We start from the raw sequence: 22,088 nt of genomic DNA on the forward strand, positions 1-22,088 counted from the left end.
CTCCAGCGATACCCCAGCTCCCGGCCACCAGATCTCCTCTCGGAATCACTCCCAAGGCTCGGACCAGTGGGGGTCAGAGGAGAGGGAGCAACCAGCTCCCAGTTTCCAATCACCGTCCACAGTCACCCCCAGGCTGGGGATCGTATGGGACCCCAGGCCACCAGCGCCCGATCCACTCCTGGGATCGACTCCCAAGTCTTCAACCGGGTGGCGTGGGATCCATTGGCTGCCCAGTGAGGGATCTTCCCGCGGGATCCACTCCCAAGTCTCGAGAGACAGACCTCCCGGCTCCCAAATCGAGATGCCTCCTCCCCGCAGATCCAAAGCCCCGGGAGATCCACCGGGTCCCCACCTCTTCCCCGGCCAACTTTGCCAACTTTTCTCCCGGGGCCTCAGCCGAGCAGAAACTTGTCGGCCATCGCCGGCCGCCGCCTCCCCGGCCCCCTCGCAGGCCGGGGACAGGGGGCGGATGGCCTGCCCCCATCTACCGCCGCCGCCGCTCAACCTACCCTAGAGCCGCCGCCGCCGGCCCGCCGTGCCTCCACCTGCCCGCAGCCCGTGGCACCTGCCCGCGCCGCCCGCGGCCCAGCGCAGCCTAGCCTGCTGGGGGCGGGGCCTCGGGCGTGGAAGCGCCCCCCGTCGCCGTGGGAACCGTGGCCGGCGGCGCCTGCGCGGAGGGCCCCGGGGCGGAGCGCTGCCGGCGGGCCCGTGCTCTCGGCCGGCGCCGGGGCCGGGGGACGGTGAGACAGGTCAGGGGTCACGAGTTTGCCCCGACACTCCTCCCGGAAGCGGTCCCGGCCCTCGAGCCCCGACCCCGCCGCGCTGGACTCAGAACGTTGGTCATGATCCCCGCCCGCATTCCCGGGGTCAGCCCGCGGCTCTGGCTGGGATCTCCCGCAATGGACACCGACCGGCCGCCGGGTCTGCGCCCCCAAGAGCCTAATGCAGCCCGGGAACTCGGGAGGCGCACGGTTAGAGCCTCGCCCATTGAATCTCTCGGGCTGCGGGTGCCGGCTTGGGTGGGTGGGGGTGGAGGGGCGGTCTGCGCGAGGCGCTCGTGCCGCCTCGCGGCAATCAGGGGAATTGCACCCGGAACCGCACGACCAGGGGCTTGGCAGGAGGTTGTTCACTCCCGCTGGGGCGCCTACTGTATGCCACGCCTGCTGCCATTGTGTTGAGGTGGGGGTTGAGGTGTGAGGCGTATAGAGACTTTTTGGACAAGTTGAGAGAATCGAAGGAAGTTGCTCCTGAATGGGAAAATGCCTGTTTTGCTATCCTTTACTCATTTCATTCCACAGGTCTTTATTAAGCACCTGCAGTATGCTGGATGTCAGGGACCCAGTGGTGAAGCATCTGGCAATATACAGGCTCTCGTGGAGCTTACAGACATTGTAAACAATATTTGCATGAATAAATTGAATTGTATTTGTGACTCGTGCTTTCTTCCTTAGGAAGGAAATGTACGGAGAGTTAACTGAAGGATCTAAAATCATACATGAATTTATTGTACGTCAGTTAGACCTCAATAAAGTCAAAGAGAGGAAAAAGAACATCACGCTGTGTGGCTTCAGGAGAATTGGCAGGGCTCTCTCTTACCTTTCTCTCAATTTGTGTGTGTGTGTAAGAAGGTAGCCCTGTTACAGGAGATACACACATCATATCTCTTGTTTCTTTTAATCTGCAGTTTTGGAGTAAGTATCAGCATTTTATCAAGCAGCAGCCTGAGACTTGCCCACAGTGATAGAACCCAGAAGTGGTGAGGCAGTGGCCCCATGACGCCCATGGCTGCACTGGTTCTTCGTTGCTGCGCGCGGGCTTCTCATTGTGGTGGCTTCTCTTGTTGCAGAGCACGGGCTCTAGGTGCACAGGCTTCAGTAGTTGTGGCACGCGGGCTCGGTAGTTGTGGCTTGCGGGCTCTAGAGCGCAGGCTCAGTAGTTGTGGTACACAGGCTTAGTTGCTCTGTGGTATGTGGGATCTTCCCGGACCAGGGATCGAACCTGTGTCCCTTGCATTGGTAGGTGGACTCTTAACCACTGTGCCACCAGGGAAGTCCCAACGTCTTACATCTTAGAATAATCTCCTGTATCTGGATGTCTTGAGAACAGCCATCAGTAGGACCCAACTGAGTGGCTTTTAAATACGACTACCACTCCCAGGGCGGAGTCTTTGTGGTGGGGGGACAGAGAATGGTTGGATTGAAAGTTAAAATGCCTCAACATCAACCTTTAAGCAGGACTTTTGCATTACATGTATATTATATGAGCAAAGGCAAATCGTCTGCTGTCCTCTCTAGAACTTCTGGAGGCAGGGGCTTTTATCTCTTTAGTTCACTCCTTATCCTTAGTGCCTAGAGCAGAGCTTGGTACATAGTACGTGCTCAATAAATACTGCGCTTAATAAATATTGGGTTAAATGCATGAATGGCCAACAGCTGATAGGGTACCCTCTGCTATCTCTCCTCCATAACCTTATCAGAACTTCCTGTCTCTCCCAGGCACATCTCAATGAACCAGAACATGTGGGCTGAGGATTCTGTTGAACTGGACGTCTCTCAGCTCCCCATCCAGCTTAGTCCTCCATCTTGGCCTCTCCTCTCTATCCCAGAACTTAAGTGGGAGAAGGGAGAAGACAGTCCTTTTTCTGCCACCTGTCACAGAAACCCCAAACCCAGATGTGTCCCCAGCCCTAGCCAGCCCAACCCCAACTCTACACCCCAAGAAATGCCCAGTGTCAGTTCTACCCACATCAAGCTTTGAGGGGAAATCCCAGATGTGCCAAACTACAACTCCCAGAGCCCTCTTGGCCCCAGAAGGGGCGGGACTTCCTGGCTCAGCCCCCACCGTAGCTGATTCTCTCTGTGTTCCTGTGTCTTCCCTCCCAGGTGAGAGGCCGCCAGCCAGCACACACCCAGAGATTACACCCTGACCAAAGAGATGTCAGGTTGTACATTGTTTTCAGAGCCAACACCCCACCCACCACTCCCAGCCCTGGCTTTTCTCTTCCTGAGGAGAGAGGACAGTGCCACCCAGGGACTTTCCCAGAACCCCTTCTCTGCCATTGTTTGCCCCCTCTTCCAGAATGTTTGTCCTGAACTGGCAGCTCTGTCCAGTAGAGCTTTCTGCAATGACAGAGATGTTCTATATCTGCACTGTCCAACATCAGCCGCAGATGACTACTGAGCGCTTGAAATTTGGCCATTGTGTCCGAGGAGCTGAATTTTTAATTTTGTTTCATTTTAATTAACCTAAATAACCACACGTGGCTACAGCTACTGTATTGAACAGGACAGCTCTAGAACTCACACACTCCTTTGCAAAGACCATTTTCACACATTTTCATTGATGTATATTTATTCATTTTGTTTCTCCCGTAATTTACCTGCTCCTTGAAGGGGAGAGCCAGTACGTTCTTTGAAATGTTTTCTCTCAACACCAGGCCTTTGCCCATGCCGTGGCCTCTGTCTGGAACACTTTGCCCTCCATCATCTGTAACAACTATGTGTCCTTCAGATCTTAGTTTTAAAGTCAACTCCTCCAAGAAGCCATCCCTGATTACCATCCCTGACCCCCATGCCGAAGCTTCTGAGTCTTCTAGCCCCAACTAGACACTGATGACACTGTAGTATAATTGCCCAATTACTTCTCTGTCTCACTTTCTAGACTGTGAGCTCCTTGGGAGCAGAGACTAGCATAATACCTGAATCAGAGCTGACCCCCAATAATATTCATGGAGTTCAACGTTGAATAAATGTTTTCACATGATACGATCCAATGCCTCATTCACAGTAGTGATACTAATGAAATCTGTAATTTATTGAGCTGTCTCGTTAAACGCCACAACAATCCTATAAGAGATGCTATATTATCTCCTTTTCACAGGTAAGTGATCTGAAGCTCAGAGAGGTTAAGTAAATCATTCAAGGTCACACAGCTAGGATCACAGCCTGGGTTCCCTAGAAAACAGAGCCTGAGGCAAGATTTATAAGCTAATGCCTTATTAGGGATGAAATCCCAGCTTAACAAGAGTGAAGGAAAAGGGACTGTGAGACTGAGAAGGAGGGAGAGCAAATATAAGACGTGTCTTACTAAGTTGGCCACAGCTTTCCAAGAAAATACAGCCGGGAGTTCCACTGCTCAGGGCATCTCTGGAGAAGCCACGTGAAACATGCAGGGATAAAGGGCAAGAACTTCATCTGCTGGCCCGTCCCCTTTCCTGTCTGCCATTAGTGACCATTGGGCCCAACTGTTCCTCATGTCTGAGCTGTGTTACCTACACCTCCAGGCAGCCATGAGGGAAGCCAGTTCTACACCCAGAGCTTCACCTGAATCTAGAAGAGGAGGCAGCAGAACCCTATTCCCAACCCCCAGCCAAGGATCCAGTCAGGTCGGACTGGACCACAGCTGGGGTCGTTGGGAGACCAAGCCACGACTCAGGCCTCATCACCGCAGGCTGAGCTGGCCAAGTGGCTGCAGCAACTGACCCAGGCCGCCTGCAGGGGCAGGTGAGTGGAGGCTTATGGCATCCAGTGCCGCTGGATGGCCAGGAAGGACACAGCTAAGCACACCTGAGAAGGTGCATCGGTCAAGCCTGAGAGATATCACACTGGGATTCAGATCCAGTTCAGACTAGCTCCAAAGCCCTTCCACAAGTACTGATTGAAAGAAAAAAAAAAAAAGAATAAATACGTGACTGAATGAGTGGGGAAAAAACCCTGGCAATCATCTCTTCAAAACCCTGGTGTATTCCAGAGGCTCTCATTTTACAGTGGAAAGACTGAGGCCCAGTAAAGCAGAGATCCCCTGACCAAGGCCACACTGAGTGTGGGTGGCAGAGCTGGGACTTGAGCCTCGGTCTCAGGCATCACTGAACCTTCCTGCTTCTGACAGCACCAACTGATGTGTCTCATTTGTCGTGTCAGCATTTATAGCATCAGAGTGACGCCTCTTGTTCTCACCTTCCCAGCATCCACGGCCCATCCTCTGCTAACAGCACCTTGGTTTTCCTCCTAGAAACCAACCCATCCCCCACCTTTAGTCCATGTAGTTCTAGTGCGGTGAGCCTCATGACATGCTTACTCTAATCCCCATTCTCCAACGCTCAATCCCTAATCCTTGAGCCCAGGTCCTAGGTCTGGCCAATCAGAGCATCCCATTTCCCTGGCCACAATGATGGGACCCAAGCTAGTCCAGTGAGCGTTAATCACAGCAATTGCGGCAACTATGTGCAAAGAGGAGTTTTTTTTTCTCTGGGGCTGCTAAGCCTGGAGGCACCAGAAGCCAACACTGTTAGAATCTGCCTGAGAGCGAACCTAACTCAGCAGAAAATGGAGCTGAGAGATGGAGAGAGAAAGAGAGGGCCATTGGTTGTTCACCTGGAGCCAGCTGTGCCTGAAGCTGTCCCACAGAATTTTCAGTTATGTAAGCCAATGCGTTGCTCGTTTCTAGTTGAGCCAGTTGGAGTTGCACTTCTGTCACTTACCGCAAAGACAAGACAAGCGCCTATTCTGTGCCAAGTTTTATGCTGAATGTGGGGGACAAAGATTTTTCAGATCCAGTGCCTACTCTCCACAAGTTTACAGCCTGCAGGGTAGATATCCAGATCCCAGAGAAATATCCCTCAACTAGAATTACCAAGGCAGAAAAGTAAAGAGCACAGTGGCAAGAATTTCAACACCTGGTGTTTAATCGTAGATCGGCTAATCCCTATTCATGCCTTCTCCTACCCAGGAAACCCCATACCCTCACCCCATCCTGATTTGGGGCTGGCTTTTCCCTCTTTGCCCAACCCACCCAGCAGCCCAGTGAAAGCCTGTCGATTTAAGGAACTGGGAAGGAAAATACACACACGTACACACACGCATGCGTGCGTGCACACACACACACACACACACACACACCCCTCAGACCAGCTTATCACACACTTGGGCTTTGTTCAGCAGCCTGAATGTTTCCTTCAAACAGAAGGACACCTGTTATGAGGTCGCAGACGTATGTTCAAAGCTGGAGCCTGAGAAGTGGCCACGTTGGAGGGTCTTGACCTGAAGTGTGGTGAGTCTGGAGGGAAGAGGGATGTGGGGTCAGGATGGGGAGAGAGGAAAGTATTGTCCAGGAACCATAATGGGCTTTAAGGGTCCATGAGCCCCTGAAATTACAATACTGTGTGTGTGGGGGGGGGGGGTGTACAAGTAAGTCTGCATGAAGAATGTATCCATGCTTTTAAATCCTATTTTCAAAGGAATTCATCACCTCCAAAAGGTTAAGTCCCACTGGTCTAGGATATGGCCATCTTTCTGCAGGTGGGTGTTTTAGTCTACTCAGCCTGCTATAACATAGTGCCACAGACTAAGTGGCTTATAACAAACAGAAATTTATTTCTCTCAGTTCTGGAGGCTAGGAATTCCAAGATCAGGTAGATTTGGTGTCTAGTGAGAGCACGCTTCCTGGTACATAGATGGCTGTCTTCTTGCTATGTCTTCACATGGCAGAAGGGGCAAGGGTGCTCCCTGGGGTCTCTTTGTAAGGGCACGAATGCCATTCATAAGTCCACCCTCATGACCTCATGAGGGCATTCCTAAATGCCCAGCTCTCAACACCATCACCACTGGGGTTAGAATTTCAACATGTGATTTTGGGGGGGCACACAAACACTCAGTCCACTGCAATGGGGAAACAGAGGCTTGGAGTCATTACATTACATCATAATTTGACCAGCTTACACAGCCAACTTGTAATGGAGCTGGAAAAGCACCAGAAGTAGGGCTGACCTGGCTGTGCAGCTAGGAGAATGAGACAAGGGATGCGGGTCAAATCCTCCCCTAAACCCTACTTGCCCATCTTCAGATCTCAGCCTGGATGTCACCTGGCACCCAGGCTGGATCAGGTGCCCCTCCTCTGTGCCTGCCCCAACATCGCCCTGGGCTTTCTCTTGGTGTGACGCTGTGTCTGTCTGCATCTGTTGATCGATGGGTTGGAGAAATACACATCTCAGACTTCATTTAGGCTACACCACACTCAGATATCTCCACCTCTCCTAACAAACCGGTCCCTCCTGCAGCTCCCTCCTGCAGCTCCCTCCCTATCTCAAGTAAGGGCAGCTCCTCCATTCCAGGTGCCAAGGTCAAAAGCCCTGGCGGCATCCTTGCCTCCTCTTGGTCCCTCACACTCCAAGTCCAATCCATAAGCAAAGCCGGTTGGCCGGACCTACCTTTTTCCTTCAACAAAGATCCAGAATCCGCCCCCACCCTCCCTCTCTCCTCTCTCTCAGGTCCACTGATGTCTCTCACCTGACCGGCTGAAGTTGCCTCTGGTTGCTTCTTCCTCGCCCTTCCTTCTGCCTCTCCTCCATGCAGAAGCCAGAGTGATCTTTTTAAAACACTGGGACAGGTGACGTCACATCTCTGCTCAAGACCACCCACAGACTCACCATCTCACTCAGAAAGTAAAAGCCAAAGATCTATCATTGCCTACAAGGCCCACCACTCTCCCCCTTTCCTCATTCCTTCCAGTTACCGGGTCCTCCTCGCTTCTGCCAACACGCCAAGTACATGCTTACCACAGGGCCTTTGCACCTGCTCCTCCCGCTGCCTGGAATTTCCTCCCCCATAAATCCACATGGCTTCCTCCCTCAGCTCTTACTCAAAGGTCACCTTCTGGGCTTCCCTGGTGGCGCAGTGGTTGAGAGTCCGCCTGCCGATGCAGGGGACACGGGTTTGTGCCCCGGTCCGGGAAGATCCCACATGCCACGGAGCGGCTGGGCCCGTGAGCCATGGCCGCTGAGCCTGCGCGTCCGGAGCCTGTGCTCCGCAACGGGAGAGGCCACAACAGTGAGAGGCCCACGTACAGGAAAAAAAAAAAAAAAAAAAGGGTCAAAGGTCACCTTCTCATGGGGGCTTTCCTGACCATCCCCCAGTCACTCACCATCTCCCTTCCCAGCTTCATTTTCCTCTGTGGCACTTATTTACATCAGGCATCTTATATATTATTTCCTTATTATCTCTCTCTCTCCCAGTAGAGTGTAAGCTCCATGAGGACAGTGGTTTTGTCTGTTTTCCTCACTACTAAACCCCCAGCACCTAGAACAGTTCTCAGAACATAGTAGATACTCAATAAATATTTGTTGACTGGATGGATGGATGATGGACCATATTCTTCCACCCTGTTCGTCTGCCTTGCCCACGAAACCCTAAGCTCCTTGAGGGCAGGCACTATGTTCTGTTCACCGCTGTATCTGTGAAGGTCACACAGGGTTGGGCACATAAAAGTTGAATGAATGAATGATCAATTCCTTCCAGTTCACAGATGAGGACACGGACAGCAGGATGATGGGGACATACCAAGGCTCTAGCAGCCACCTCTAAATACCCGAATCCCAGTTCCCCTCCTGCCATGGCTGGCTATGGCTACCCTGGCCATCCATGCTCACTGGCTGGAGCAGGTGGGAGGGTTGACCAAATTCTAACCCTGGGTAGCTCCTAAAAAACGCGGGGGTATTTGACTTTTAAACTAATTCCTTAATATCACTTTGGGCTTAGGTCCCAGAGTCAGGAGCCTGATTCCCTGAGTTTGAGTCCCTGGTCCACCACTCATTTCCTGAGGCTTCATTTAGTCATCTGTAAAATGGGAACTCAGATAACAGTACTACCCACCCTATCATAGAGGGACCACAGTCTTGAATTGAATGAGGCACTGGAAGAGTTTAGAACGGGGCTTGATGAGTGCTCAGGAATTGTCAACTGCCATTAACAGTTAAGCACTGAGCTGGAGGAGAAAATATTCAATCCCTTTCATGTTTCCCTTAGGTGGATTCCAGGTAATTGAAGCCTGGCCGGATGTGGTTTCGGGTTATAATGCCTCATTTAAGTTTCTGGGCACCTGGACGGTTGGTGTGATTTTCCCAGGTGACACTGAGCACATTATCTGGAGAACAAAACTTCTTTCAAGGTCAGAAACGCCCGGAGAGGCACTGGGGCAGCCAGAGAGAGGCAAAATCACGGGCCTCAGTCAGCTCTGGGCTCCCCAGCTTCCTGGCTGGAATTACACCCCTCGGGATCCTGCCAGCCCCAAAGTTGAGGCTGATTTTGGTGTAGGACAAAAATCCATCCTCCCTTCCTCAAGGGGCCGTGTCTCATTTGCTGGCTAGCTGCCGTGAGGTTTTTCTAATCCTGGGAATTAAATGCCTGTGCCATCTTACCCTGACCTACCTTCCCAGGCTTAGCTCAGCCCCTCTCCCTGCAGCACACCTGCATCTGACCCCCTAGAACCTTCACAACACCCCCACCCCCATTTCCAGAGAGACGAGCTGACCTCCCCAAGGTCATATGGGGGAAACGTGGTTTGTTGCTTCTTTCTACCACATCATCCTGCTCAGTGATTGAACCCAACACCACATGCCCCCTGGGATTTAGAATCTGCTTTTGCAGATGGAGAAGCTGAGGCCCAGAGCAATGGGGCAACTTGCTGCAGGTCACACAGCGGGGAAGTGGTAGAGGGACTGGCTGGCCTCCAAGCCCAGAATTCCGGCCACGTTTAAAGTGCTGGCTGGGCTTAGAGTCCCAAAGTGAAACCCAAGGTTGAAGTCCTGGAAAGTCTGTGTAGGTGCCCTTGGCTGGCTCAGCTGCTTTTGACCCCGGGTGCCCTTAGGCTGCCTCAGCCCTTCTGGGCCTCACTTCTGACCATCAATGACAATGCTGGCTATTAGCAAACCACCATCCTGCCTCAGCATCCTCATCCAACCTCTATTATTATTTTGGTAAGACTGGACTTGAAATCAACTCTCTTTCTCCTTAAAATAGATTTTAGTTTAAAGTGGATAACCAGTATCATGCCAAAAAATAGAACAAAAACACCACAACAAATACAAGGAAAATCCAGCTACATCCCCAAAATCTCACTAGACCCCACTGCTTGCTCAGGGCTCCCTGTCGTTTAAAAAGAGGAGATTGACAGATGCTTGGGAGATGACTAAGACCCTTTAGCTCCAATAGACATTTTTCTCCTTGGTGTAAAGAGAAGGATTGAAGGAGAATTGAAAACTAAATAACTCTTGGCATTGAAGGCTGGGTTCAGGTGCCACCTGACTATCCCTCAAGGGTCATATGTGGCACCACATGAAACAGCAATATATAAAACAATGCCATTTACATACATGAAAAATACACATATACTGAACAATATTGATTTTGCAAAAATACCTCCATACAAAAAGATACACATGAAATAATGGTTAGGGATTGAGAGGAGATAGCTGATGGGCAGGGTTAGAAGCAGACCTTTTGGAAAGTGCAAGCCTTGATGGGCAGAGCAAATGAATGAAGGAATAAATGAATGAATGAATGAAACACGAGAGGGGGCTCACATGGACCAGTGATGATCATTTCCCGAGGACTGGTTGTGCTCCAAGGTCTGTTTAAGCACTAACATTCATCCTAAAATTTGGAGTTTCGACTTCCAGAACTTGTTAGGGAAAAGACCCACCCTCACCCCAGTTATTAACACCTCCAAGTGCATCCCAGGCCGAAGGGAGGCTAATGACCTGTGATCTGAAGACAGGACCAGATCCCTGGCTGGCCGGGGAGCGGGGGACACCTTTGCCAGCCCCTGTTTCTCTCCTTCCACTAATCTTGTCCCTTGACCTCTAGGTCACTGACATTCCCTGATGATGGGCAGCGTGTGGGCAACTCTGGGGCTTTCCCTAACCTGCATCTCAGCCCTCAGCCTCATCTCTCCTGCCTGGTTCCAGACCACCACTTTCTCCTCTGGTGTCCTCACCTACTGCTCCTGGCCTCAGGGTAACAGCTGGAACCAGAGCTGTGGGACCTTCAGGTCCCCGGATGATATTCCTGACTGCCTGGAAGGTGAGGCGTGGTCTCATCCATTCACTGGGACCTGGCGGTGGGGCACTCTTAAACCCATCAGAATAAAAAAAAAAAAAAAAAAAAAGTCAATTTCTGCCCACCTTCCTTCTAACCTCTGACTCGGTAGGTGCGGGGGGGTGTCTGGCTATCCCCATTTTAGCAAACACCCAGGATGATCCTGAAAGCAGCTGCCAGCATGCAGTGCCTTTGTACAAATTAGGAAAAGGGTGCCCCTTCTTCAGGACACTATACTGCCATCTGCTGGAAAAGTACTGTAGTCAATATGCATTTCTGTGATGAATCCCAAACGCATCTCCTGGAGTTGTGCAGTGCACAACCTGTACACACCTACCTGGTCATCCTCTATCTAAGCGCTGCTAGGTTTGAAAACCACAGCTAAGGTGTTGAAAGTCACTGCAAATTGCCAAATTCAACAATGGGCACAATGGGTTGGGACTCCCAGTTCAGCACTTCTAAGGAAGATTACACAGCCTTCAAAACCGATTACAAAGGTGCCTCTCTTGGTGACTCTGCTGTATAGCAGGTACTCAATAAAGGGAGGGTATAGTGGTTGTAGATCTAGATCTTAATTCTGACTCTACCTCTTAAGTAGCTGTGTGCTCTGAGAGAAATGACTCCAATTCCTTATACCTCTGTTTGTTTATATGTAAAACAGGGATGATAATAGCACAGATCTTGTGGGATTTTTGAGGACTCAGTAGCTGATCAGTTAAGCAGAGAGAGCAGAGACTGCCCCCACCCCAGACAACACCCACCCTCCCTCCTTTCTCTTCCTGGCAGGTCTCAGCTGTGATGCTCCTTGGAGGTTGACTCCTATTGGCCTTCAGTGCAATTCTCTTCCTGTCCTGGGCCTTAGCCCCCAAAGGGCTGTGCCCAAGGAGGGGCAGCGGCCCAATGCCAGGGGTGCAGGCAGCGGCAGGTAAATCTTCTATCACATATGTGGTCCAGACATGTTTGTGGAATGAATGAATGAATGGATGGATGGATGGATGAATGAGCCTGTAAGCAGAGTCTTGCCTCCTAGTTGAATCTCAGAGATAAACCCTAGGATTGTAGACTATTCCAGGTCCTTTAACAAGCCAGAAGTTGGAGGTAGGGAATGGTATCCTTAACATCACCCTCTCTTGCCCTTATCCAAACTCAGTCTTAATAGTCTGTCCTCCTTTGTTTCTCTCCCATCCATCCACTTTGCATCCTTTTTACCAGGACCATCACATACAGTTGGGCAGGTTGTGCACTGCACAAGGGCATCCAGCTGAGGGCTGAGAGCTGCTGAAATCTAACCATGCTCCAATCCCTAAGCTGTGAAAACTGCCCGGCTGCATCTGCTTTTCTCTAATTTACACATCGGCTTGGGATGATCTAGCTCAGGTCTTGACTGAACCTTCATCCAATTAATTCTCCACCATCTCTCACCTGGTTTAGAGGTGACCACCTCACACGTCTCCCTGCTGCCACCCTTGCCCCCTAGAGTCTGTTTGCCACACTCTGGCCAAGTGGGTCCTGTTAAAGCTGAAATCAGACCATGCCACTCGGACTGGCTTATCCGCACCAATGACTTCCTGTTACCGATGAGGCTCCACAGATGAAGCCCTCATTCGCTCACTGACCTCACCTCTTACCTGCTCCGCCAGGCTCAGCATGCTCCGGCCAAACTGGCTTGCTTTCTGTTGCTCATGAAAACCAGGCTTGTTCCCTCTGCCTGGAATTCTCTCTTCTCAGATCTTCACATCTTGCTCCTCCCACTTCATTAAGGGCTTTGCTCAAATATCACCGCCTCAGTGGGGTCTTCCATGACCTCAAGGTAAGGGAGCTTCCCTCTCCTTAGAGTCTCCATCCTCTTACCTTGCTTTCCATTTTTCATAGCACTTACCTGCCTGCTTGATAGTATCTTATCTGCCTGCTTGATTATTGTGCATCTCTCTCCACTAGAACATCAGCTCCATGAGGGCAAGGACATGTCTGCCTTGATATCACCAGCATCTAACACGGTACTTTGCACATAATAGTTGCTCATTAAATATTTGTTGAATCAATGGATGGAGATACAGTCCTTGTCCTCCAGTGTCTACTGGGGGTGGGGTGTATTAGGCAGTTATAACTCAGTGGATATTTGGCACAAGAGGATGAGCACAGGATGCAAAGAAAAACTCCAAGAGGTACCAGACCCAGTGTGTGGATGGTGTTAAGGAAGGCTTCCTTGAGGAGGCATCACCGAGATGAATCTGGAAGGATGAGTGGGAGTTAACCAAATGTAGAAGGGTGTTTCAGGTAATGGGAACATCACGGGCAAAGGTATAGAGAAAAGAGCAAGGCACGTGCAGGGAACTTCAAGTGGACGAGAGTGGCTGAAGGGTGGCTGCAGGTCACGTGACTCTCCTGCACGGGGAGTGCCTTCTAGGTGCGGAGGTGTCCGGTTCATTTTCTTCGAATCATTAGTACCTTTGACAGAGTGCCTAACAGTTTTGATGAATGAGTGCATGGATGGATGGATGGGTTGGTGAATGGATGGAGTAGGGTGGGTAAGTAGGTAGATGAGCTGATGGATGCATCAATAAACATATTACTGGAAGAATGGATGAATAGATAGATGGATGGAAGGATGGGGAAAATGGGTAGACTGGAATATGGATAGATGGATGGATGGATGAATTGGTGGAAGGCAGGTGGCTAAGTGGGTGGATGGCTGGATGGCTGGATGGATGAGTGAATAGATAGGTAGGTGTAGGAATGGAGAGAATGAGTGGATGGGTGAGTAGATGGACAGATGGGTGGAAGGCTGAGTGATAGGTGGATAAAAGGATAGATGAACCAATAAATAAGTGAGTGGATGGATGGATGGGTGGGGGGATAGGAGGGTGGATGAGTGAGTCCTGGGATGGAAAGGCAGCCCAGAGCCCCTTGACTGACACACTGGTTTTCCTTGCTGCTGTTTCTAGCCATCGCCACCATTGTGGGCCTGCTGGTTTTCCCGATCAGCTTGGCCTCCCCATTTGCCAAGGAAGCCTGCTTAGCTTCCTCTGTGTACCACGGTGGTCAGTGCCAGCTGGGCTGGGGCTGTGTGACTGCCATCTTCCACACAGTCCTGGCTAGCCTCCTGCCCATGTTCAGGTGGCTCCACGTGACCGAGGTCCAGCAGAGGACCATCCTCTTCTCCAGTGACACTGAGAGCATCATCCTTGTGCCAGAAATGAGCAAATAAAAATATCTCAGGAGGAGCAAAAAGAGCCCATGCAACAGTTGTATGAAATCACCATGCACCCAGGTTCAAATCCCACCTCTGCTGCTTCCTTGCTGTGTGACCTCAGACAAGACACTTCACTTCTCTGGGCCTCGGTGTATACTTCTGTAAGATGGGAGTGTGTGTGAAATAATGCCTACCTCATAGGGTTGTTATGAGAATTAACTTAAGATGCGGTGTATAAATAAAGCCCTTAGCATGATGTTAGGCACTAGTATTCAATAAACTTTAGCTATAATTATTATAATCCCTATCTCACAGGACTGTGGTGAGGATAAATCTATTCATGCAAAGTGCCTGGGGCAATTCTGAATCCGTGGTCACCACTCAAATACTACATCTTTTAATAAGTGTGTGCATATTCTCTCTCTATGAGAGAATAAAATAAAAATATCCTTCCCTTTTTATAACTCCTCCTCAAATTTCAAAGAATTTGAAAATTTTTCATTTTCCCATCAAACGTCTAGTGAGTGCCCCTTATAGATGAGAGTTGGTCCAGTGCTGGGGTGGGGATTGAGGGGGTGTCAGGCAGTAAGGACCTATCTCACCCCTCCATGGACAATCCCACTGATGTGGAAACTTCAGTTTTTTGGGGAACATGAGGCCCCTCACAATCCAGTCCGAACCTCTCTCTCCAGCTTCTTTCTTGTCATTCACCCAACCCTGTGCCTCTCCCTCCAGCCACACTGAATTCTGAGCTCACAGTAGGTCTCTTCACAGCTCCACCCCTTTGTACACATTGCTCTCTCTGCCAGGGATGGAGTCAGTCCGTTGCCTTTGCTTATCAAGACCCATTGCCCTTCTTTGGGAAGAGCGCCCTAATCTTCCCTTGGGGAATGACCCTCAGCAACTCTCTGACCACCCCAGGCTTTAGGATGGACAAATGAATCCTTCTGGCCAGTCAAACCCAGTCAGAATGATTGGTTCAGAGATGGGCATGGGACCTGTATAAGCCAACATGGACAAGAGTGGAACCACCAGATAGACAAAGATGGAGCTCTAAAGACTTCACTTGAGCAGCTGGATGCAGCCATGCCTGCTCCGCTACCTGCAAGAGACATAGTCACAGGCAGCTCCAGGCTGGTACCCCTCTAGTTAGACTGCCCAGAAGAAAGAGTGAACCGCTCTCTTCCCAGGGATGGAATCTGATTGGCCAGAACTGAGTCATGTGCCCACCTTGGGGGGAGGGGCTTGTCAGCAAGCTCAATAGACTATAACTATAGTTATAATGTAGGAGATACATTTCCCCAGAAGATGGGAGAAGTTGCTGGTCCTAGAATGGGACAAGGATGCCAGGCAAGCAAAAACATTTGATACCAAACTCTCTCTTTAAGGGAAGCTTTATTATCTGCATTTCACAAAAGTGAAAACTGAAGCTCAGAGAGACAAAGTCACTTGCCCAAAGTCACACAGCTGATCAGTGGCAGAGCTGGGATTTGAATCCAGGTCTGTCAGACTCTGTGATGGAGGCAAAATAACACCTGAATTTGTGATCTCTGCCCCGACCCAGCTCACCAAACTCTTTTGGTTTTAAATGTTCAACTAAGAACATCTGTAAATAACAATATTATATTATTAGAGCGATTCTATTATTTTGAAAACACACAAACCACAGAGAATTCAGCTTGCATTTGTCTTTCAGAAAAAAACAATAAGGAAAATAATTACTTTAAAAAGTAACAGAATAATGGAATAAAGTAATAGAAAACCTAGGAAGCCACCACATGGTATCCAAATGGACTCGAAGACCAGTGGTATGTTTCAAGTGTCATCAGCACTCTGATGTGAGTCAGGCTTCTGTGGGAAGATTCCAGGAGGCCCAGGCAGCATCCCAGTGCAAAAAGCAGCAAGTAGATGCCGCCAAGAAGAAGCCCAAACTCAGCTTCAGGTCACCCACCTGCGCTAGGGATGAGCTGCCTCCTCTATGTAATAACCTTACAGTAACTCCCAAGTTCCTTAATTTTCTCCTTCAACAATTTCAGCAATGCCAAAGGGAGCAAATCTGCAGCCTATGAAGCAGAAGCATTTACACAGACACTGTCTTTATTTGACAAGAGACAGAGGGATGTCTTATTTTCTGTTCAGCATAATAAGAGGTATTCTTTGTTTGCAGGAGCCCTTTACCTGCCGAGGCTGGAAATCACTGTGCCCACAAGACTGAATAAAGCAAGCCAGGAAGATACTGGAGGATTCCTGCCCAGCACCCCGATGTAATGGAAAGTCCCTAGGGAACGGCATCGGTCTGTAGGTCGTTTGAGTTCTACTAGGTTGACTTAGCAACGGATTGGCAAGCTGGAACTTCAAAAAGGATCAAACTGTGCTCCTTCTAGAGTCTATACCTGTCCTGGGCTCAAGCTCTCAATGTGTCCAGCAGCTTAAAAGTCAGCAGTACAGAGACCCGAGAGCCCTTCCCTGACTCAGCAGAACCCGATGCAAACTGCAGAGTCAGAGTGGGTTTTGCTCCTGCCAAGAACTGATGGCCTCACCACACCCAACTCCAGGTGCTCTGTCATAGCCCCAGAGGGCTCAGAGCTCATCCCTTCCCCAGTTCTCCTTCAGGAGCTGTGTCAAAGATTCACCTGAGAACCTGAGCAAGACAGATGATGGGAACTCAGGGAAACTGAGGTCCCAACCAGGAACTCATCCCCAGTGATGCTAGGGGCAGAGGGTCCCAGTGGAAAGAGGGGGGCCAGGACTGAATCCAGACCCAAGGGAGGCATTATTACCCCCAGTTCACAGAAATGAAAACCAAGGCTCAGAGAGGCAAGGTCACTTGCCCAAAGCCACACAGCCAGGAAGTGGCAGAGTTGGGATCCTAAGTCATCCCTCCCCAAGCACGTGGATAAAGATATAGGACCTGATTTTAGTTGGTGTGGTGAGAAAGTCACTCCCACTTCAATCCTCCTTGAAGTCCTCCAAGAAGAAAGGCTCGTCTGGTGCTAGCACGTCTTTAACCTCTCAAACCCTTAGCGCATCTCTTCTTAACGGCAAGAGAGCAAGCTTCAGAAAGCCTTTGGTGGGAAATAGTATTTTGGCAAAATAAGATTTATTTTTACAACCATCTTCTGTTTATGCAAATGATTCTGGCTTGCCATAAGTTTGAGGTTTTAAAAAATGAGTTGATTTAAAGAAAACTAGTAAAGGGACTTGCCCTGGCGGTCCAGTGGTTAAGATTCCGCACTTCCACTGCAGGGAGTGCAGGTTCGCTCCCTGATCGGGGAACTAAGACCCCACATGCAACACGGTGTGGCCGAAAAGTAAAAAGAAAAAAGAAGACTAGTAAAGGTATAATAGTACAGATGGTACACAGATATGGTCCAAATCATAAAGGTGGACTGCAGGTGACTTGAGTTTGATGCTGTCATAAAACCTGGGGAGAAGACTCATTGATTAATGGATCTAATGTCTCTCAAACTTGAGTATCTGTTGAAAAGGAAAGAAATCTAAACCACTTCCTCCCACTGCCCTTGACTGTACCCTCACCTCCTTTCTCTGATGGGCTGCTGGGACCTCAGGCCTGGGAGAGAAGGAGGGAGGGATAAGAAGGAAGATGAAACAGGATGGCATAAATGGTTGCAGCCGTTCTGAAATGGGATGGTCGGGGCCTCCCAAACTCTTTGCATTAAGTGCTTCTCAGTTGCCCCATGGCCTCTCCCACAAGCCAAATGGAAAGCTCGAGGTGAAAAGAAAATGGAATGTGATTTAGAAGAGAGATGACAGAGCAGCCCGAGGGTCTAAACCCAGCAGTGTTCTGAACGGGAACAGCAACATTCAGTCAGAAGACACGGTGACGGACAGTGTCCACACGCCCATGGCTACAAGGAAAGGAGGCAGAAGGGGCAGAGGAGAGGAATCGGAGGGACAGGGGAAGGAGAAGATAAAGAAATGGAGGAAAAGATGGAGGAGGCGGCGGAGGAAGAAGAAGAAAAAGGGGGGAGGAGGGGGCCACAGTGACAACTGTGTGTGCCGTACGCATGGCAGCAAAGACCCCTTCTCCATTCCTGCTTCGAGTCACGAAAACGTGCCTAGTGGCCCAAGACTCATCTTCTCACATCTATGCAAGGTGCAAATGCATGTGTTTAGGAAAACCTTTACAGAAGCAAAACATTCTCTTAGGATTTTTTTCCCACAAAATACATCATCCTTTACCGTAAGTCAATAGTGCATGTAACTGTACATTTGTACACACATAACAGGTATGCTGGTGGTACCCAGGTCTGGTGGTGCCAGGCAGCTGCAAGAATAGTGGGGTCCTCCAGGAGGAGGGCCACGTGTACCAAGCTATGGCTGGAGTTGGGGAAATGAGACCAGTGGCTTCAAAGGATGGTCAGAACATCAGGACCAGTCTTTGCTCTCAGAAGCTTCTCCCAGGAAGAAGCAGACCTTCCCACTAAGAGAGCCCCATGTGGGCCAGCAAAAGACAAGTCCCCACCTTCCCGCTGCTGTGTGGCTTCAGACTTACCTCTGCTGGCAATCTTCCAAGAAAGTGGTGACTTGGGCTCAGCCAGGCCACCAATGCCACCTGAAACTCCTTTACTTTGCTGGCTTGCTTGGAAACTAACTTTTTCTATAGAAAACCTGAAGTTTTGATGGGTACTCATTAGATTAAATCAAGCTTTGCTTCTGCAGCGGAAAACCAGAAGTTTCCCTTGGTGCATGGTTAGAGGCTGCTGGGGGTGGAGATCCATGTGAGGTCTCCATTGCCCAAAGACTGTGGTTCAGAACGGCAGCCGTGAGTGGGAATCATAGATACTGAGGAGATAAGTTGATGGTCTATGGGAACACTGGGGGCGAGAGAGGAGCTAGCTCAGCAGTGGGGACACAGTGGGGCATCAACTTAGAGGTATACTCTTGAGTCCAATGGCTGACCATCTTGGGACCCCTCCTGTGCATGGACCTTGGGATACATGGTAGACTGTTTGCAAAAATACTCAATTATTTCCATACCTGTATTTACAGCCCTTTTCATTGTCACTTTTCAAAACCTCCCATCAACTGGTGGAATCTATTTCTCCATCCTTTCAATCTGAGCTCAGCCATATGACTTCTTTGACCAAAAGAATATAGTAGAAATAACTTTATGCCAATTCCAATCCTAGGTCTCAAGAGGCATTGCACACTTCTGTTTGCTCTCTTAGAAACTGCCATCATGGCCATGTAAACAAGCCTGAGCTAGCCTAATGGAGGATGAGAGATACATGGCCCAGTTTCTCCCATTATCCTAGCCAACTGCTGGCCAATTGTCAAAAGCAGAGTTGCCTGGCTGGCCATCAGCTGGTTAGAGACACACAAAGAAGTCGAGCTGAGACCAGAAGAACCACCCAGCTGAACCCAGCTCATGTTGTTGACCTACAGAATCATCACAAGCTAAATAAATGGCTGTTTGAAGCCACTAAGATTTGGGGTGGTTTGTTACACAGCATTACTTGTGGTAACAGCTAACTGATACAAAGGATGAGATGAGATTCACCAGCCTTGAACTTTCAGGGGAAAGACCAGGGAGCTATCATAAGAATACATCCCTCTCTGTGTCTGGGTCACTGAGGTGGGGTGGAGGGTGGGGTATGAGGACACAGTCTTCAGAAGCAAGCATTTCTTTCTTTCAAATTAAAAAGAAAATCCCCAAACAAAGAAACAAAAAAGAACCCAGGTTCCCATGTTTCTGTTTATATATATTTTCTCTATATATAGACACAACTCTGTAGTAAACTGTAACAAGATACGTTGGCAACACTGAGAAAAGGAGGGCACTCCATAGATAAAACGACTCGCACGCATACGATTCAGGGACACAAGGACACACACAACGTACAAAGATCCAAATAAACACAGTAAGCCGAATAAACAGGAGTTATTCCAAATCACAACCACGACGCTCTCTGGAACACCACGAGAGAAGGCAGAGAAGAGATTTTGTGCTGTACTTTCAGACTAGTCTGTCAAAAAATAAATAAGAATCGGAAGGTCTAGGACCTGGGTCTTGCTAAAATAACATCCTCTGTAGTGAACAGTTGAATGGCAATATAAACTTTTATCTGGAGGGAACTTTCATACATTTTCTCCCATCTTGGGAAGGTGGGGGACTAGGGCGAGGAGATGCATTTCTCACGGAGCGTTCTTTGGAAGCGAGGGCCATCTAGTCTCATCCATCCTGCCCAGGAGACCATACTCAGGCGGAAGTTCAGTGCAACCTAAAGTCTGGGTCCAAGGGAAGTGCCTTCACAAGCACGCCAGGCAGGGATTGCTCCCCTTCCTGGTTTCCTCAGGACGGAAGGACTAATGCACTCTCTCTGCGAATGCTTCAAAGTGCTTGACGAGTCTCCTACCCTCTCCAAAATCCTACCTGCCATTCTTGGGACGAGCATCCCTCCCCAACTCTCACTGTTTCTCCCGACGACTCTTGTACACTCTCGGAAGAGAAGGGCTGGCAGGACCACTCTCTTGGGAGGACAGGTAGGCAGGTAAACTAGCTTGCTTAGGGTCTGTTTGGGGATTGGTGACCCTCTGTGTGAAGACATGGAGGGGACCATTTCCAGTCTGCTCTGTGACTCTGGCACCAGTTCATCAGCTGATGTTTCTTTCCCAAGGAAAACACCCGCCATACCCTACCTGGGCCAACCTCTGTCCTCCTTTCCCTCCTTTGTCCTGAGTGAGCAAGGGCACTTAGAGAAAAGCCAGCCTCCCTAAACAAGTGGCTTGCACCAACACACATCTTCCAAGCTTCTGGAACATCAGACCCGATGTACGGAAGGAGAGGTGAGGTCCTCCCTAGGAAGAGAGGAAGGGGATGTGGACTCTGCCCTGCCCCGGGTGCCCCTGAGCAGGACCCGGAAGAGGCCTATCTCATGCTTACAGACACTTCTCACAGGCAGACGTCTTTCTTTAAAAGAAGAAAAAAGTCTCTCCTGGGCCAGGTGGAGGAGAAAAAATGAGAAATATACAACGGTTGAAATCCCGGACCCCAAGAGAGATGTGCAAAGGACCCCATGTGCCTTTTCTAAACGGAAGAAAGTCTCAGGATATAGGCGGCTCAGGTACAAAGAAAGTGGAGAGGGAGATACACTTGTAGCCCCTCCTCCAAGCCAGTGGTTCTCAAATGGGGCTATTTGGCAATGTCTGGAGGTGCTCCGGGATGTCACAAGGGGTTGGGGAGGAGGGTGCTACTGGCATGTAGTAGGTAGAGGCCAGGGATGCTGCTCAAATTCCAACAGTGCACAGGGCAGCATCCCTCAAAAAAGCATTAAATGTCAACAGTGTTCTGCTCCAGGCCAACCTTCCAGCCACGTTCTGGAACATCTCCAAAGGCCCCTTTCAAAGTACAGAGGTAGCCCCACAGACCTCTCCTATACCAGTTTCCAAAAAGTTCCCTCCCCAAGTCTCATCCGACAAGACAGTTGGAGGGATGGGAGAGAAGAGGGAGGAGACCATTCTGGGGACCACGAACGAAGACGTTCCCTCCGCACACCAACAACTCCCAACTCCCACAAGGGAGAAATCCCAGACTTGGACAATCTTTGGTCAAACAGAAAAGCGTAAGGCTGAACTGAAGGGGCAATCCCTCGATCCCACCTGCCTGGTGGCCAAAGTTGGGGTACTTTCTCTTTGCACAGAGGTCCATGCTCGGGAACAGATGCCAGGACCTTGCTCCCTGGGCGGCCAGGAGGAGAAGCAGGCAGGACAGGCAGGTGGGCAGAGGCTTGGGTGACGCTGCCTGGGTGACATGGTCCTCACTTGTTCTCAATCAGGGTCTGCACCTTGTACACGAGGTCCCGGGCCAGCTTCAGGACCTGTTTGGTGTTGTGTCGCTCGGCCATTTCTGAAAGAGCGAAAGTAAAATCTCATGAGCCTCCTTCTGTGTCCATCCTTGGGACGCACTTTCAGTGCCCAGAGAGGTCTCTGGGGCATCCCCATCATCATCATCATCATCTGGCATCACCCCCAGAGCAGTTCTGGAAGCAGAGACTTTGGGGAAG

General features: G+C 50.0%; 2 protein-coding genes across 7 annotated transcripts in view; one reads left to right on the plus strand and one right to left on the minus strand.

The window, feature by feature from the left end:
* Nucleotides 1-11,666: 11,666 nt before the first annotated feature.
* Nucleotides 11,667-14,076, plus strand: TMEM211 (transmembrane protein 211). The gene is given in 2 exon segments (XM_032654342.1): nucleotides 11,667-11,793; nucleotides 13,814-14,076. Coding segments are annotated over 2 exon segments (390 nt in total).
* Nucleotides 14,077-17,328: 3,252 nt separating this feature from the next.
* SGSM1 (small G protein signaling modulator 1) overlaps nucleotides 17,329-22,088 on the minus strand; it is an 85,685-nt gene continuing 80,925 nt past the window's right edge. For 5 of the 6 annotated variants that reach the window (XM_032602773.1, XM_032602774.1, XM_032602777.1 and 2 more), the window contains one exon: nucleotides 20,697-21,931. In XM_032602773.1, the coding sequence (XP_032458664.1) occupies nucleotides 21,843-21,931 (89 nt within the window). In that variant the 3' untranslated portion in view covers nucleotides 20,697-21,842. Of the gene's footprint in view, nucleotides 19,995-20,696; nucleotides 21,932-22,088 lie in introns of those variants that run through there. The other variant, XM_032602776.1, reaches the window with a different exon arrangement.

Source organism: Phocoena sinus, chromosome 14 (genome assembly GCF_008692025.1).
Source record: "Phocoena sinus isolate mPhoSin1 chromosome 14, mPhoSin1.pri, whole genome shotgun sequence".
Classification (NCBI taxonomy): Eukaryota; Metazoa; Chordata; class Mammalia; order Artiodactyla; family Phocoenidae; genus Phocoena; species Phocoena sinus.